The following is a 16,240-nucleotide window of genomic DNA, read 5'->3' as shown; positions in this document are numbered from 1 at the left end:
CCTCATGTCAGCATATTCTCTATCACTCTTTAATAACCATGTTCCTTCCCATCTCCCATACTCAATGGACTCAAGATAATTAATTCATGATATGCATTTCTGGCCAAAGATGTGCGAGAGAAACAATTCTCCCAGTTACTGAAATCAAACACCATCCCACTCTGATTTATGTGCAAAACAAGATTTGTACCTAATTTACTGTCTAGCCGATTTAAAAAAAAAAATAGCATTTGTTAATGACAAAGGGAACGCAGAACATCTGAATTCAGGAAAAGATGTTCAGGTGAATGAACTTCAGCATTTATCAAATCTTGCAGTAGGAGTGGCCAGGTGTCATCTGGTGTTCCACTATCTATACACGTCAAGATAGGTTCACCAGCCTATGGAAAGCAGCGCGTTATGACAGGCAAGGTATTTGTCTTGCAGTCTTCGACGATTAATAACTTCAGTAGATTAAGTTTGAAATGGTTTCTGTAAATAGAATATAGGTTGCATCGCTGTGTAAATAAAACGAGCGCGTCAAGACTAGAGCAAAAATGGCCCTGAAGTTTTCCTAAATCGGATTTAACCCGGATCAGAATTTCCCGCTTCGAATTGTGACTGGAACACGCTCGGATTTACCACCAAAAGCTGTCTTTCTTTAGACCCAACAGTACACATTTGCTTTGAAATACGTTTAAGTTTGTTTTTTTCAAGAGTGGAGAATGCATCCTGGCAATTGTCAAATGAATGGAGATGGTGGACTCGATGGTATCGGTGGTGGAGACGAATCCGTATTTGGGACGATCACGCTAGAGGATCTGGAATCTTTTTCGGAAGACCAGCTGTCAGATTCGGGCAATGGAAGTCTGGAAGAAGAGAGTGAGACGATGGAGTACGAAGGGCAGCAAGACCGATTGCTGCGCTACTGGCAGGACGCTGCTCGAGGACACCAAGTCGAAGTGCCTCAAGGTAAAACATTTGGGATTTAGAGCACACACTGTGCAGTTCGAATTTAGAAAGTAGTCGATTTTGTATGGGCAATTATGTTGTGGCAATGCTATATGGACAGTATAAACAAAACGGTGGACACCGTTTATTGTGACAACAATTGTACAAAGTTGGCTACTTTTGTTTTTATTCCCGTTTCATCGATTGACCTAGTTCTGCGTGAGAGATCTGCCGCGAACTCGAACTATTCCTGTAGTCGACGTCATCAGGGTGCCAGACATCATTATTAACACACAAAACAAATTCACGCTACTTTTTTTCCACATATACATACAGTGATCATCATTAACCTCGTATAAACTCTCCGTCGATGTTGACGGCTGTCAAAACAGTGCATTGTGGGTAATGTGCTGTGTCCCAGCCAAGAAACGGGACACATTGTATCAGGGCTCAAGACAATGTATACATTCACAAAAACGGTACTATTGTCACTAGGCTAGTTAAAAGTAACACTGAAATGTATTAAACATGTATAATGTACTAGAGCTACATGAAATCCTAAGCTGTGAATAATGCTAATGTCATGTGTGAAAATGAGGGGCTAGCCTAGTAAAATGAGTGCTTGTAGCAGCAACATGATCCCCTGATCCTTTTGCCCCTCATGGTCAGTAGAGGCGCTTTTTAAATGATTTAACAAACCCCAATCCAACAGATTACCATTCTGCAAGCCATTTTGGCAAGCATCCGCATGCGGGGGTCACTGTTCATATCTCTTCAACACATTATGCCAATGACATTTTAAGAAATGCATCTGTTAAGAAATCGTTTTCCTAACAAATCTTGAAGATAGGAAAATGGTCCGGTGACAAGTCAGTGGAAAAACGAAATGGTAAAAGAGTTACATTTCAATAAAACTGTATTCATCCCTGAGGGACAATAATTTCTGTGCATACAAGGAGAGGGAAATAGGGCTGATCAGGGGTCAGTGAATGTTCAGGTCAAACCGACCCCCATTCAAGATTTACCGTTAGGTTGTAATGTTATCAGTGGGGAGTGTTTATTTTCGCGGGGATGACAGGCATGGATATTTTTGATAAAAGAAAATTCCACTTAAATACATTTACAGAGCCTCTGCAGTACCCCTGCTGACTCCTGTTTGAATACCCCTGCTGTAAAAAAAAAAAAATGCCGAATTGAATGTGGTACTTAGAGTCCTAACTGAAAGTATTAACAATTGAAATGTTGAGCATACTCTTTCAGCAAATAACAAAATATTGAAAGCAATGTTTCAGGCCCTGAAAATGGCATCACTTTTTCAGAACATACCTCTCAGAAAAATTATAGCCAGAGTACAGTAATAGCTGAAAAATGGGCCAAATTTGGCCTGTGGATGGTTTTACCCCCCAAGTTGAGCCAATTTTTTTAAATATTATTATTGTTGGACATAAACAAAATACCTGTTAATCAGATCCAGGTGATTTTTATTTAAGACATCTGTTCAAGTATTCCCATGCATAATAGAAAGGGGGGAATAAAAGATATCGGCCCGTGGCTGAATCTAGTTGATGATCCCTGCCACATAGCCTACAAAAATCTCAGGTTGAAAGACACTGTTCCGGAGAATGTGAATATTTTGTCCTGAATTGAACACCCCTGTAAGGTTAACATGAGGCAACAACACTGAGTGACCCAATTTCCCCTTTCTGCATGTACAGTAAAACAAAGGATAGGCCCCCTATTGCACACACAAGCCAGACTGCTGGCTGTACTGCGACCCTGATTTGTACCCAGAATTGCTTAGATTTCTGAAAGGAAACAAAGCAAGATTGTGCCTGACCTACTAGGTCATCTGGAATGCAGACTGGATTTGCAGCAGGCAGTCAGCAGCAAAATGACAGAGGGCTGAAAGGGTACACCCAGACTGGGCTGTCTATGCTGCTGTCCCCAGAGCAAAGTCAAAACCTGAGCCTAAATAGTACAACTGCTGTTCAGTCTACATTCTAGGTATCCCCTCAACTTCAGTCCAGTAGGGCAGTATGTATGTTCAGTAGGGAACACGCCAGAGTCGAGCCAAAACCTCTGAGCATGACTAGTATCACTGTTTTATCTAGATTCTAGCAATTCAATCCTGCAGTCTGGGGTTGTGTTCAGTAGGGCACACTACTAAAACATTATTGGACATATCCACAGCCCCTCTGAGGTTTTGAGTTGGTTTTCTCAAATGTATTGCCTAATGAACACAACTAGGGCTGCGTGATATCAAATGAATTAGATTCATTCTAAATGTATGTTTTGGCACTATATTCCAAAAGCCTATATTGTAAGAATAAAGTTTATTTTATTTTTTATTTTATGAGCGTTTATGTTCACTTGTTGTCTTTTTGGTCATCTTTTTTTGCGTCTTCTGTGCAATAGCTTGTAGGCTGTGTACCTTCCAATTCCCTCTCTCTCTCTCACACACACACACACACACACACACACACACACCAAGCCACTTACAGAAAAACAGATGAGAGATCACGTTTTCATCTCTGACAAGCGGATTGAACTCGCAATTTGCATTTGAGGTTTGGTCCAACAGAAAATTGGTCATATGGAAACAAACACAGAGACATTTTACTGTAATAAAGAATTCAACCTTTTAACACCCTTTTTATGTTTCAACTCCTCAAATTGCGAGTAGAACAGACACTACTAAAAACTAGTATGAATGAACATAGATTCTGGAAAATATATGATTGGTTTGTCTCGTGCGGTTCCGCTAGCAGCATTTTAGCAGAAGACTGTTATTCTAGCTGTCTAGTCTGTTTTATAGATGATCAATAAGCATAAAACACAATTATATAAAGGAATTGGCAACACAGTCGGAGAAAGGTAGGCCACTTGATTTCACATCTGAAGAAAGTAGACAAGCATGCTTTTCAAACAGTTGGAGACAGAAGGATGTGTTCATAACAATGCAACTGTTCTACCTTTGTTAGCAAATAGATCCAAGTTGGCTAAACTTGAAGTATAAACAATTAGCTGGCTACTCACTAGCACGTGTGTTTGATACCGGTGTCTATTTTCTAATGCCTGCTACAAGAAGTTAGTCATTATTATTGAATGTGCATTATGCATGGTTCTGGGTAAATTTGTAATGCATTTTTCATAGGCTTATGTTTAGCCTTCAACTATAAAACCCACTCATTTAATTATTCTATATAATTTCACAAGGTCTGAATTCATTAGAGATTATTGCTGACTGTCAAATGCAGTGTATTTGACCTTTTTTTTTTAAATTGTACAAGAAAGCTTATTTAGAGAAACACTACATGACAAAGTATGGAACATCTCATTCCAAAATCATGGGCATTAATATGGAGTTGGTCCACCCCCCCCCTTTGCTGCTATAACAGCCTCCACTCTTCTGGGAATGCTTTCCACTAGATGTTGGAACATTGCTGCAGGGACTTGCTTACATTCAACCACAAGAGCATTAGTGAGGTCAGGCACTGATGTCGGGCGATTAGGCCTGGTTCGCAGTCGGCGTTCCAATTTATCCCGAAGGTGTTCGATGGGGTTGAGGTCAGGGCTCTGTGCAGGCCAGTCAAGTTCTTCCACACTAATTTTAACAAACCATTTTCTATATGGATCTTGCTTGGTGCATGGGGGCATTGTTATGCTGAAACAGGAAAGGGCTTTCCCCCAAACTGAGGCCACAGAGTTGGAAGCACAGAATCATCTAGAATGTCATTGTATGCTGTAGGGTTAAGATTTCCCTTCACTGGAACTAACGCGCCTAGCCCGAACCATGAAAAACAACCCCAGACCATTAATCCTCTGCCACCAAACTTTACAGTTGGCCTATGCATTGGGGCAGGTAGTGTACTCCTGGCATCCGCCAAACCCAGATTTGTCCGTCGTACTGCCAGATGGTGAAGCGTGATACAACACGTTTCCACTGCTCCAGAGTCCAATGGCGGCAAGCTTTACACCACTCCAGCCGACACTTGGTATTGCGCATGGTGATCTTAGGCTTGTGGTGCGGCTGCTCGGCCATTTTATGAAACTCCCGACTAACAGTTATTGTGCTGACGTTGCTTCCAGAGGCAGCTAGGAACTTGGTAGTGAGTGTTGCAACCCACCACTTCAGCACTCGGTGGTCTCCTTCTGGGAGCTTGTGTGGCCTACCACTTCGCGGCTGAGCCATTGTTACTCCTACACATTTCCACTTCACAATAACAGCACTTTTAGAGTTGACCGGGGCAGCTATCAGAGCAGAAATTTGATGAACTGACTTGATGGAAAGGTGGCATCCTATGACGGTGCCATGTTGTTCTTCAGTAAGGCCATTCTACTGCCAATGTTTGTCTATGGAGATTGCATGGCATTGTGCTCAATTTTATACAACTGTCAGCTGTGGCTAAAATAGCCAAATCCAGTCATTTGAAGGGGTGTCTACATAATTTTGTATATATCGTGAATCGCCCATAAGTTAGGGAAAAAAAATACAAAAATAAAGATAATTATTAGGCCATATCGCCCAGCCCTAAACACAACCCAGGTTGAAGTAGGCTTGTGTCAAAGCCACAGGTTAGAAATGAATGCCCTTTTGTTTGGATGTGTAGGCTGCTGAACACTGAGTTATGGTATGCTGCTTATGGAGTTCCAGTTAGGCTGAGACTCCTGCCTGTTCCCTCTCTCCTCTGATTAATTAACTGGAGACTTAGCATGGATCCGCCGTTGAGGCATTAAAAGGCTTAACAGATGAGCTATAGCCTAACCTGCTCTGGTTAAGGGAAAGCTTGGGCTATTAAATCCTGTCCTGAAATACTGTGGGTTACAATGTTGTACAGTAAACCTCTGCCCACTCCCCCACTCGCTCTTGGGCTTTGAATGGTGCTCAAAAGGTGTTTTAGTCAATTTATTAAGATCTTCCAGTCTGTGTCCATTGTAATACCACCATAGTAAAACACTGACAGACTACACTTTGGTTTGCGCAACACTCGATTGAAGGAGTTTCTGAACTGTACATAGAAATGTCAATAAACATATTTCCACTAATAAAGATTAGGCTATACTGTACTATAGCCTAGCACTCATGTGAACAATACCCTTCATACACTAGAGGTCATCTGTGATTGAGAGATCTTTCACACTATTGGGCTGCAGACAGTTAGGCTTATAGTTACAAATGAAGGGAGAAGTTGAAACAGAACTCACTAGTCTAGTAGAACATTTGGTTTTGTATTCAGTTAGCACACCATGTATTCATTCAGATCTCATTTTAGAATTACTGTTCTCTACCCTGACACTTGTTTAAACCATATCTGATGGAATTACCAATTGTTCAAAAATCGCAATATAAGGCCCCCCCCCAATAGCAATTAGATATCTGATACGACTTGTGCAGCCGTACAGTATTTAGTCAAATACGGTATATAGGGCCCAGCCCTATTCTCTCGTGGCACTGGGCATGATTGTAATCCAATGCCCAGCCCTCTAGTAAATTGTGACGAGCTCACAAAACTCTGTTTGGGATGAGACAGGATAATGTTGGTCATAAAGCCTATTTACACTTTGTAGCCAATTTTGACACTAGAATTAATGTTTCTGCAGGTAGCCAAGCAGTTAAGAGTGTTGGGCGGTTCAAATTCCCGAGCCGACGAGGCGGAAATTCTGTCTGTGCCCTTGAGCAAGGCACTTAACCCTAATTGCTCCTGTATGTCGGCAGGTTGCCTAGTGGTTAGAGCGTTGGCCCAGTAACCGAAATGTTGCTAGACAGAATCCCTGAGCTGACAAGGTAAAAAAAAATCTGTCGTTCTGCCCCTGAACATGGAAGTTAACCCACTGTTCCTAGGCAGTCATTGTAAATAAGAATTTGTTCTGACTTGCCTGGTTAAATAAAAAAATAATTCACTCTGGATAAGAGCATCTGCTAAATAACAAATAAAAGATGCCCCTTATGCTGTTTTTAAACCAGAGAAGTTGGTTCTAAGGGGCACTTAAAGAAACAAAACAACCCTCCTTATCACAAATATTAGGGAACAGTCATAATGAGTCACCCATGTATGATCATACACATCACCCCACCATCTTAGTCATCTACTGGCCATCTTCTCTCTGATAAACTGTAGGCCTAATGTGTTGAAATGACAATAGAGTCATTAGCCAATACCTTATCTGCTACAAATAGGTGGAGTGGGATACATTGCCGCACATGCAACTAAATAGTTTTGCTGTGCGACATGGAGTAAATCCTATATTAATTACTTTTTAGTTGTTGTAAGGCTTTGCTGTACCATTATTCTAACCCAAACAGTTCAAAAGATCTGACCCATATTACCGGCGTAATGGTTCTTCCTCTGTCATGGGGAATTATAAAATAATCTACTTCTATGCAAATGTTGATCAATACAATAAAAAACTGCTACACGGAAGGGAAACAAATTTTCATGGCTTTACAGATGACGTCAGCCCAAAAAAAGCTAAATAACTCAATGCATGCACACTTCTATTGAATATGCATTCCCCTTTATTGAGAATAGGCCTAGGATACATCTGGATTTACCCAGTTTATCAGATTTTTAGGCTTGGGTGGTATAATACACACACAATATACTTTTTTTATTTATAGCTGCTTTAAGTAAATACCTGCAGTCAACTTATGCAATACGTTAGATAAGCCGAAAGAAGATTTGCATTCTTCATTTCACCGGTCACATTAGGAAGTTTACCTGTAGTCCCCAGTCAGTGGTATTTGTTTTCAAGCGCACAACGACGAGAGAACAGCACCTTGCATGTCACTCACTTTTGTGCAGCATACGCCAGGTGACGTAGTTCAGATCGAATTAAATGATTGCCAGCTAGATATCTTTAAACTAAGTTACCTGCCTAAAATGTTCTAAATGCCCTGCAGTTGTGCATTTGGTTTGCTAATTTAGTAGCTAGTTAGCTATCGTGCTAAGTGGTTAGCTTCTTCCCAAATCAAGCTTTGTTTGGTAACAGTAGAGAAACCCCTCCTGAATCAAGAGCCTTGATGTCTAATTGTTTTGTGCATGCAGCAAACTGAGTAGCATTTTTGTTGTTACTTGTATATTTTATGAGCTGGGATGTCTGTCCTGCAAATACTTTAGGTCAGAACTGTAAAAAGTTTCCAATGCGCTTGTTAGCATTCTCTATTGGATTTTACATGTACTTGTTAGCATTGCTAACCTTCGGATTCCAGAGGCTGTCGGGTATGAAATTAGTGCCCCTTGTGTTCAGTGCCGGTATTACAAAACATCCCAGGATGACACAAGGTTGATATGAAGGTATGACAATCTGGATACTGCCCAAGCCTACTGTAGACTGAACACTATAGGCCAGCGATTCCCAAACTTTTTTGAACCACGACCCCAATTTGATATCTGAAAATTCTCACGACCCCAACCATGTGAAATGTAATTAATGTAATTAACAACCAATGTTTACTTTTTGATTTGGGGTAATGGCCATCAATTGAAAAACTAACAGTATTTCCAATTAACTGTCATAGCCCCACATTTAAAAGTATGTGATGGTGAGTTGAGAAGACAATTGGAAATTAGTCTGGCGTTACATCTAACATGGATCGATATTTGATTTTAATGCAGGCGAGCACACTGAATCCAGCTTCACACAGATATGAGCTGGCGAAGGGTACCATGAGTTTTATGGTGCTTTCAAGACAACTGGGAACACGAGGTCAAATCATGATGTCACTGATCTTCAGGTCGGAAAGTCGAAGCTCTAAAATGAGGCCAGAGTTGGATGACTGTTCAAAAGACTTTTCCCACAGCTCGTTTCTTTTCTCCCGAGTTCCCAGTTGTCTTGAACACTCATTAGTATCCCATTAGTTTTGACCGCTGCATTAAAGCACAGAGGGAGGCGGCAGGTATTCCCTTTGAATCAAACACAAACTCCTAAGTGACCAGTGAATGCATTGTCAGCAGCATTTGGCCACTTGACAGTTCGATATCACTTACCGGCATGTCAACTGAGCCATGATCATAGTCAAGCGGTTTGGGAAGTAGGTACCAAAATGCTCTTTCAAGCTTTGGAGGCGAGCAGTCATTACTCATGTGGGAAACTTACTGATGCTGTTTTCTGTTATAAACATGCACAGCCGAGGGAAGGGAGGCATGGTTCGCTTGGTTCGCTAGTGTGTGGATTCAGAGCATAGCAGGCCTAGCCGTTCACCGTGGGAATGATTCAAGTGATCTAATTTTATCTTTCAAATTTGAATAATTTATTAGATTAAGGTTAACCACACGAGATTGTCTCTCAAAATCATGTATATTTTTTCCCCTTCAGGATTTTGGAAATTCTCCCGCGACCCCATTTTTATATCAGACGACCTCTAGTTTGGGAATGGCGACTATAGTCTATAATATATAATATAATAATATATCCCATTTAGCAGACGCTTTTGTCCAAAGCGACTTACAAGTCGGCTGGGGCCACTACTTTTACATATGGGTGGCCCTAGCGGGAATCGAACCCACGACGCTTGGTGTTGCAAGCGCCATGCTCTACCGACTGAGCCACACAGGACCCTATAGACTGCAATAGGAAACCAATACTTCTTGTACTACTACTAGCTACAGTCATGCCATAGGGGTCTATATTTCAGCACCTTGGCCTCTGCCTCAACTAGTTTGACTTCTATTAGGCAGGTTGGCAGACAACACAACGTTTTTCTGAATCTATGGAGCCCAAGTCAGGATCGGAAATGTAAGAAAAGGGGGTGTTTTGTTAGTAGCACTACAGCATTGTCATCAAGCATACAGCATAACTTCACATTTGTTGTACTTTAAGGTAGGGTTGCAAAATTCCCCACTCTTACCCCAAAACATGTGAAGGTCCTGGACTATGGACGACCCTACTTGAAGCAACTCGATAAAAATGAACCAAGTCTGTTTTTATCTCAAACAGACATGGCCGAGCCCATCCAGCAGATCACCAGCAACAACGGACAACACCACCGGGAGCGCGTGCCCTTCACCCTCAGCACTCATAGGGAGAAGGCAAGTCTATCATCTGACAAATTCACCAAACAATTAATTTCTACTCTGCCAGCCCAGCAATAAGACTCATTGTAAAATGTGTGGTCCTGTTTGGTTGCAGGGATCACACATACATTTTTAGTATGTTACACTAAGTCTGCTAATTTTATAACCTTTTTATTATTGGACAATTCACACTAAATTCTAGGCAATTGTCACACGCTTTGCAGAAAACAGGTGTACACTAACAGTGAAATACTTACTTACAGGTACATTTCCAGCAATGAAGAGTTAAAGAGAAAATCCAAAATAGTGACACCGAGGAATACAGCAAAGGTGTAAAAAATAACATGGCTATAGATAAGGAGCAGAAAATACGTTACATACAGGCAGTACCAAGTGGATGTGCAGGGATACAAGCTAATTGAGGTAGCTATGTACTGTACATTTACAATACCGGTCAAAAGTTTGGACACCTACTTATTCAAGGGTTTTGATTCATTGTTTTACTATTTTATACATTGTAGAATACTAGTAAAGACAACTATGAAATAACAAATGGAATCATGTAGTAACAAAGTGTTAAACAAATAAAAATATATTTTGATATTTCTTCAAAGTAGCCATCCTTTGCCATTGACAGCTTTGCACACTCTCTCAACCAGTTTAGCCTGGAATGCTTTTCCAACAGTCTTGAAGGTTTTCCCACATATGCTGAGCACTTGTTGGCTGCTTTTCCTTCACTCTGCGGTTCAAATCATCCAAATCGGGTTGAGGCCGGGTCATCTGTGGAGGCCGGGTCATCTGATCCCTCTTGGTCAAATATCCCTTACACAGCCTTGAGGTGTGTTTTTGGTTATTGTCCTATTAATAAAAATGTTAGTCCCACTAAGCCCAAAACAGATGGGGTTGCTGCGGTAGCCATGCTGGTTAAGTGTGCCTTGAACTCTAAATAAAATCACAGACAGTACCACCAGCAAAGCACCCCCACACCACCTCCTTCAAGATTCACGGTGTCCTCAGTTGCAACACTTACTACCGAGTTCCAAACTGCCTCTGGAAGCAATATCAGCCCAATAACTGTTCGTCGGGAAATCCATGAAACGGGTCTCCATGGCTGAGCACACAAGCCTAAGATGCAATGCCATGTATCGGCTGGGGTGGTGTAAAGCTCGCCGCCATTGAACTCTGGAGCAATGGAAACGCACTCTCTGGAGTGTTGAATCACGCGTCACCATCTGGCAGTCCGACGGACGCATCTGGGTTTGGAGCATGCCAGGAGAACGCTACCTGCCCCAATGCATAGCGCCAATTGTAAAGTTTGGTGGAGGATGAATAATGGTCTGGGGTTGTTTTTTTTTTTTTTTCATGGTTCGGGCTAGGCCCCTTAGTTCCAGTGAAATTAAATGTTAACGCTACAGCATACAATGACATTCTAGACAATTCTGTGCTTCCAACTTTGTGGCAACAGTTTGGGGAAGGTCCTTTCCTGTTTTAGCATGACAATGCCCCCTTGCGCAAAGGTCTAAAGCATAAAACAATCCCCATAACAATCCGTCAGTTTAAGCTAGAGATGTTTTTTTCTCCATTGGATGAGTCAATCCACCATGTCCGACATTAATGAACACCTTCCTAAGATTGAGTAACCCTCAGAATAGCCTAAACTTGTCAAGGCATATTGACTCCAATGCTTCCCACAGTTGTCAAGTTGGCAGATGTCCTTTGGGGGACCATTCTGGATGCACACGGGAAACTGTTGAGCGTGAAAAACCCAGCAGCTTTGCAGTTCTTGACACTCAAACCAGTGCGCCTGGCACCTACTACCATGCCCCGTTAAAAGGCACTTCAATCTTTTGTCTTGCCCATTCACCCTCTGAATGGCACACATACACAATCCATTTCTCAATTGACTCCAGGCTTAAAAATCTTTCTTTAACCTGTCTAATTGAAGTAGATTTAACAAGTGACATTCACCTGGTCAGTCTCATGAAAAGAGCATGTTAATGTTTTGTCCACTCCGTTTTTTTACCTTATATTATGGAGGCATGTCCAGAAGTTGGAAGTAAAAACTTTTCAAACTGATTTTTTCTGAAATCTAGAGCCAGTCATTAAGTGCAATTCTATAGAGAAAAACACAATATACAGTGCATTGGGAAAGTATTCAGACCCCTAGACTTTTTCCACATTTTGTTATATTACAGCCTTATTCTAAAATTGATTAAATATAAACATTTCCTCTATCTACACACAATACCCCATAATGACAAAGCAAAAAGTTTTTTTTTTAAATCTATATTCAGACCCTTTGCTATGAGACTCGAAATTGAGATCAGGTGCATCCTGTTTCCATTTGTATTTATTATGGATCCCCATTAGCTGCTACTCTTCCTGGGGTCCAGAAGAATTAAAGCAGTTCATACAATTTTAAAACATTACAATACATTCACAACACACCATGTGCCCTCAGGCACCTACTCCACCACTACCACATATCTACAGTACTAAATCCGTGTGTGTGTGTCTGTGCCAATGTTTGTGTTGCTTCACAGTCCATTGATCAGAGATGTTTCTACACCTTGGAGTCCACCTGTGGTAAATTCAATTGATTGGACATGATTTGGAAAGGCACACACCTGTCTATATAAGGTCCCACAGTTGACAGTGCATGTCAGAGTAAAATCCAAGCCATGAGGTCAAAAGGAATTGTCCGTAGAGCTCCGAGAAAGGATTGTGTCGAGGCACAGATCTGGGGAAGGGTACAAAAACATTTCTACAGCATTGAAGGTCCCTAAGAACACAGTGGCCTCCATTCTTAAATAGAAGAATGGAACCACCAAGACACTTCCTAGAGCTGGCCGCCTGGCCAAACTGAGCAATCGGGGGAGAAGGGCCTTGGTCAGGGACGTGACCAAGATCCCGATGGTCACTCTGACAGACCTCCAGAGTTCCTCTTTGGAGATGGGAGAATCTTCCATAAGGACAACCATCTCTGCAGCACTCCACCAATCAGGCCTTTATGGTAGAGTGGCCATAGTCAAGTGACTACTCAGAAAAAGCAACATGACAGATGCTTGGAGTTTGCCAAAAGGCACCTAAAGGACTCTGACCATGAGAAACAAGATTCTCTGGTCTGATGAAACGAGGATTAAACTCTTCGGCCTGAATGCCAAGCATCATATCTGGAGGAAAACTGGCACCATCCCTATGGTGAAGAATGATGGCAGCATCATGCTGTGGGGATGTTTTTCTGCGGCAGGGACTGGGAGACTAGTCAGGATTGAGGGAAAGATCAATGGAGCAAAGTAGAAATCCTTGATTTAAAAACCTCCTCCAGAGCGCTCAGGACCGCAGACTGAGGAGAAAGTTCACCTTCCAACAGGACAATGACTAAGCACACAAGACAACGCAGGAGTGGCTACAGAACAGGTCTCAATGTCCTTGAGTGGCCCAGCCAGAGACTGACTTAAACCCGATCGAACATCTCTGTTGAGATCTGAAAATAGCTGTGCAGCGACGCTCCCCATCCAATCTGACAAGAGCTTGAGGATCTGCGGAGAAGAATGGGGGGAACTCCCCAAATGCAGGTGTGCCAAGAAGACTCGAGACTGTAATCGCTGCCAAAGGTGCATCAACAAAGTACTAAGTAAATGCTAGCATTTCTAAAAACCTGGTTTTGCTTTGTCATTATGGGGGGAGAGACAATTTAATCTATTTTAGAATAAGGCTGTAACACAACACTGTAGAAAAAGTCAAGGGTTCAGAATACTTTCTGAATTGAATGTTAGCATTTACTCAGTACTTTGTTGAAGCACCTTTGGCAGTGATTACAGTCTTGAGTCTTCTTGGCACACCTGTATTTGGGGAGTTTCTCCCATTCTTCTCTGCAGATCCTCTCAAGCTCTGTCAGATTGGAAGGGGAGCATCATTGCACAGCTATTTTCATGTCTCAACAGATGTTCGATCAGGTTCAAGTCGGTCTCTGGCTGGGCCACTAGATGGGTTATTAGCAATTGCGGGCGGGTGAACAAACCGCTGATCCACTCATCATTAATAGTGACCCAGCCAAATGCATGACCCTGAGCCTTTGTCTGTCTATACAGTGTGGGGACATGCTTTATGAGAAACGCCACTATGAGAAAGCCCACTGGGCATGCATCACGGTTCACGAGGACACCTACGAGCAGAGCATCTGTTACGGTTTCATGAAGCTCATGAGATACATCTGCCAGCAGAACTCCTCAGGTGAGTCCAAAGCAGCCTTTACAGTAGTCATCGAGTCTATTCTTCAAGCGTCATCCTTGTTTAGCCAAATCTACTGCAAACTCTTGGTTGTTCATGTCCTGTCCTTAGGTACCTATCTGGGTATGACCATCCCTATCCTGACGGTGATCCGCACGGACGAGAACCACTCGGTCTTGTCCAGTGACGTCACTGTGGCCTACTACCTGCCCACAGAATACCAAGCCCAGCCACCCCAGCCTTCTGACACTGAAATAATTATTGAGGAATGGCCTGCCACTACTGTATACACAAGGTTGGCGATTATGTTGTGCTGCCTGATACATTTTATGACAACACAAAAATATGGAAGTAGATACGTTAACATCAAATTAACATCAAATTGTAATCATTACTGGATCCACTTTGTCATTTTGGGGCCAATGGAGTTGTCAACTCGCCATCACGGTTGACAACTCCATTGTGTCCTCCTCCCAGAGCGCTAAGAACCTTGGCGTGATCCTGGACAACACCCTGTCGTTCTCAACTAACATCAAGGCGGTGGCCCGTTCCTGTAGGTTCATGCTCTACAACATCCGCAGAGTACGACCCTGCCTCACACAGGAAGCGGCGCAAGTCCTAATCCAGGCACTTGTCATCTCCCGTCTGGATTACTGCAACTCGCTGTTGGCTGGGCTCTCTGCCTGTGCCATTAAACCCCTACAACTCATCCAGAACGCCGCAGCCCGTCTGGTGTTCAACCTTCCCAAGTTCTCTCACGTCACCCTGCTCCTCCGCTCTCTCCACTGGCTTCCAGTTGAAGCTCGCATCCGCTACAAGACCATGGTGCTTGCCTACGGAGCTGTGAGGGGAACGGCACCGCAGTACCTCCAGGCTCTGATCAGGCCCTACACCCAAACAAGGGCACTGCGTTCATCCACCTCTGGCCTGCTCGCCTCCCTACCACTGAGGAAGTACAGTTCCCGCTCAGCCCAGTCAAAACTGTTCGCTGCTCTGGCCCCCCAATGGTGGAACAAACTCCCTCACGACGCCAGAACAGCGGAGTCAATCACCACCTTCCGGAGACACCTGAAACCCCACCTCTTCAAGGAATACCTAGGATAGGATAAAGTAATCCTTATAACCCCCCCCCCCCTTAAATGATTTAGATGCACTATTGTAAAGTGGCTGTTCCACTGGATGTCAGAAGGTGAATTCACCAATTTGTAAGTCGCTCTGGATAAGAGCGTCTGCTAAATGACTTAAATGTAAATGACTTAAATGTAAATGTTCAGTTTCTGGCAAACTGTTTCGTCCTGCAGTTAGCCAAGAAGTTAGCTTACTGGGAATCTCGGAACCAAATCGCATGTACGTAACTAGCTAGCTACTCTATTAGACACAAACATTTGTTAAGTCAGTCACGAGAGACTAACTAGCTAAAGTTATTGACATTATTTCAGTCAATCAGCCACCACTCCAACACTTTTTGTAGACATCATACGGTTGTGGCTCCAGACGTGTTTCCATTTAGCCCATTGTGACATTCACTTTCATGGCATATTGTATTGGACAATCTCATTGGAATTTATACAGCAGAATGGGTAGGGAGGTTAAAATACCTTAAAACGCACAGCTCCATTACTTGAATCAAATCTCATTAAATTCCTATGTGCCCCTTTCTCGCTCCAGGGCCTTCGCTGGTGCTACGAACGAGGTGACCATCATCAACGAGATCCACACCATGGCGGAAGTGCTCGACTCCCCCGCCATATGCGTGAATGGCTCATTCATTGTCGCCGGCTACACAAACCCCGCGGCGGTAAACCGACAGAACGAGATTTGGTTCCTGGAGCAGCCTTGAGGGCCAGCCTGTACTTGACCTCTCCTCCTGAACTTGACCCACCCAACACCCCGTCCTTATCTGACCCTACCGATTCACCCCTAATGGAAACCCCTTCCCATTTTAGAAAGAGAAGAGACATTGGGACTTTGCTGAAAAAGGTCCTTATTAAACAGTTCTGAGCAAGGCTGCATCATTTGGGTCCATTAATCCTCTAGAGTCTAAACCTGGAAGGGGGGGGGGT

General features: G+C 42.9%; 2 protein-coding genes across 3 annotated transcripts in view; one reads left to right on the top strand and one right to left on the bottom strand.

Moving 5' to 3' along the window:
- The window catches only part of fancm (FA complementation group M), a 75,872-nt gene that overhangs the window by 49,363 nt on the left and 10,269 nt on the right, over positions 1-16,240 (bottom strand). The gene's annotated exons all lie outside the window — the stretch shown is intronic.
- On the top strand, positions 705-16,212 carry LOC135526999 (heme-binding protein 1-like). The gene is made up of 5 exons (XM_064955670.1): positions 705-951; positions 9,868-9,959; positions 14,039-14,180; positions 14,289-14,472; positions 15,846-16,212. Exons 1-5 carry the CDS (start codon positions 705-707, stop codon positions 16,015-16,017), a joined length of 837 nt encoding a protein of 278 aa, XP_064811742.1. The 3' UTR covers positions 16,018-16,212.

Source organism: Oncorhynchus masou, chromosome 32 (genome assembly GCF_036934945.1).
Source record: "Oncorhynchus masou masou isolate Uvic2021 chromosome 32, UVic_Omas_1.1, whole genome shotgun sequence".
Classification (NCBI taxonomy): domain Eukaryota; kingdom Metazoa; phylum Chordata; class Actinopteri; order Salmoniformes; family Salmonidae; genus Oncorhynchus; species Oncorhynchus masou.
The sequence above is the reverse complement of the archived record's forward strand: the minus strand, read 5'-3'. Positions and strand labels throughout refer to the sequence as shown.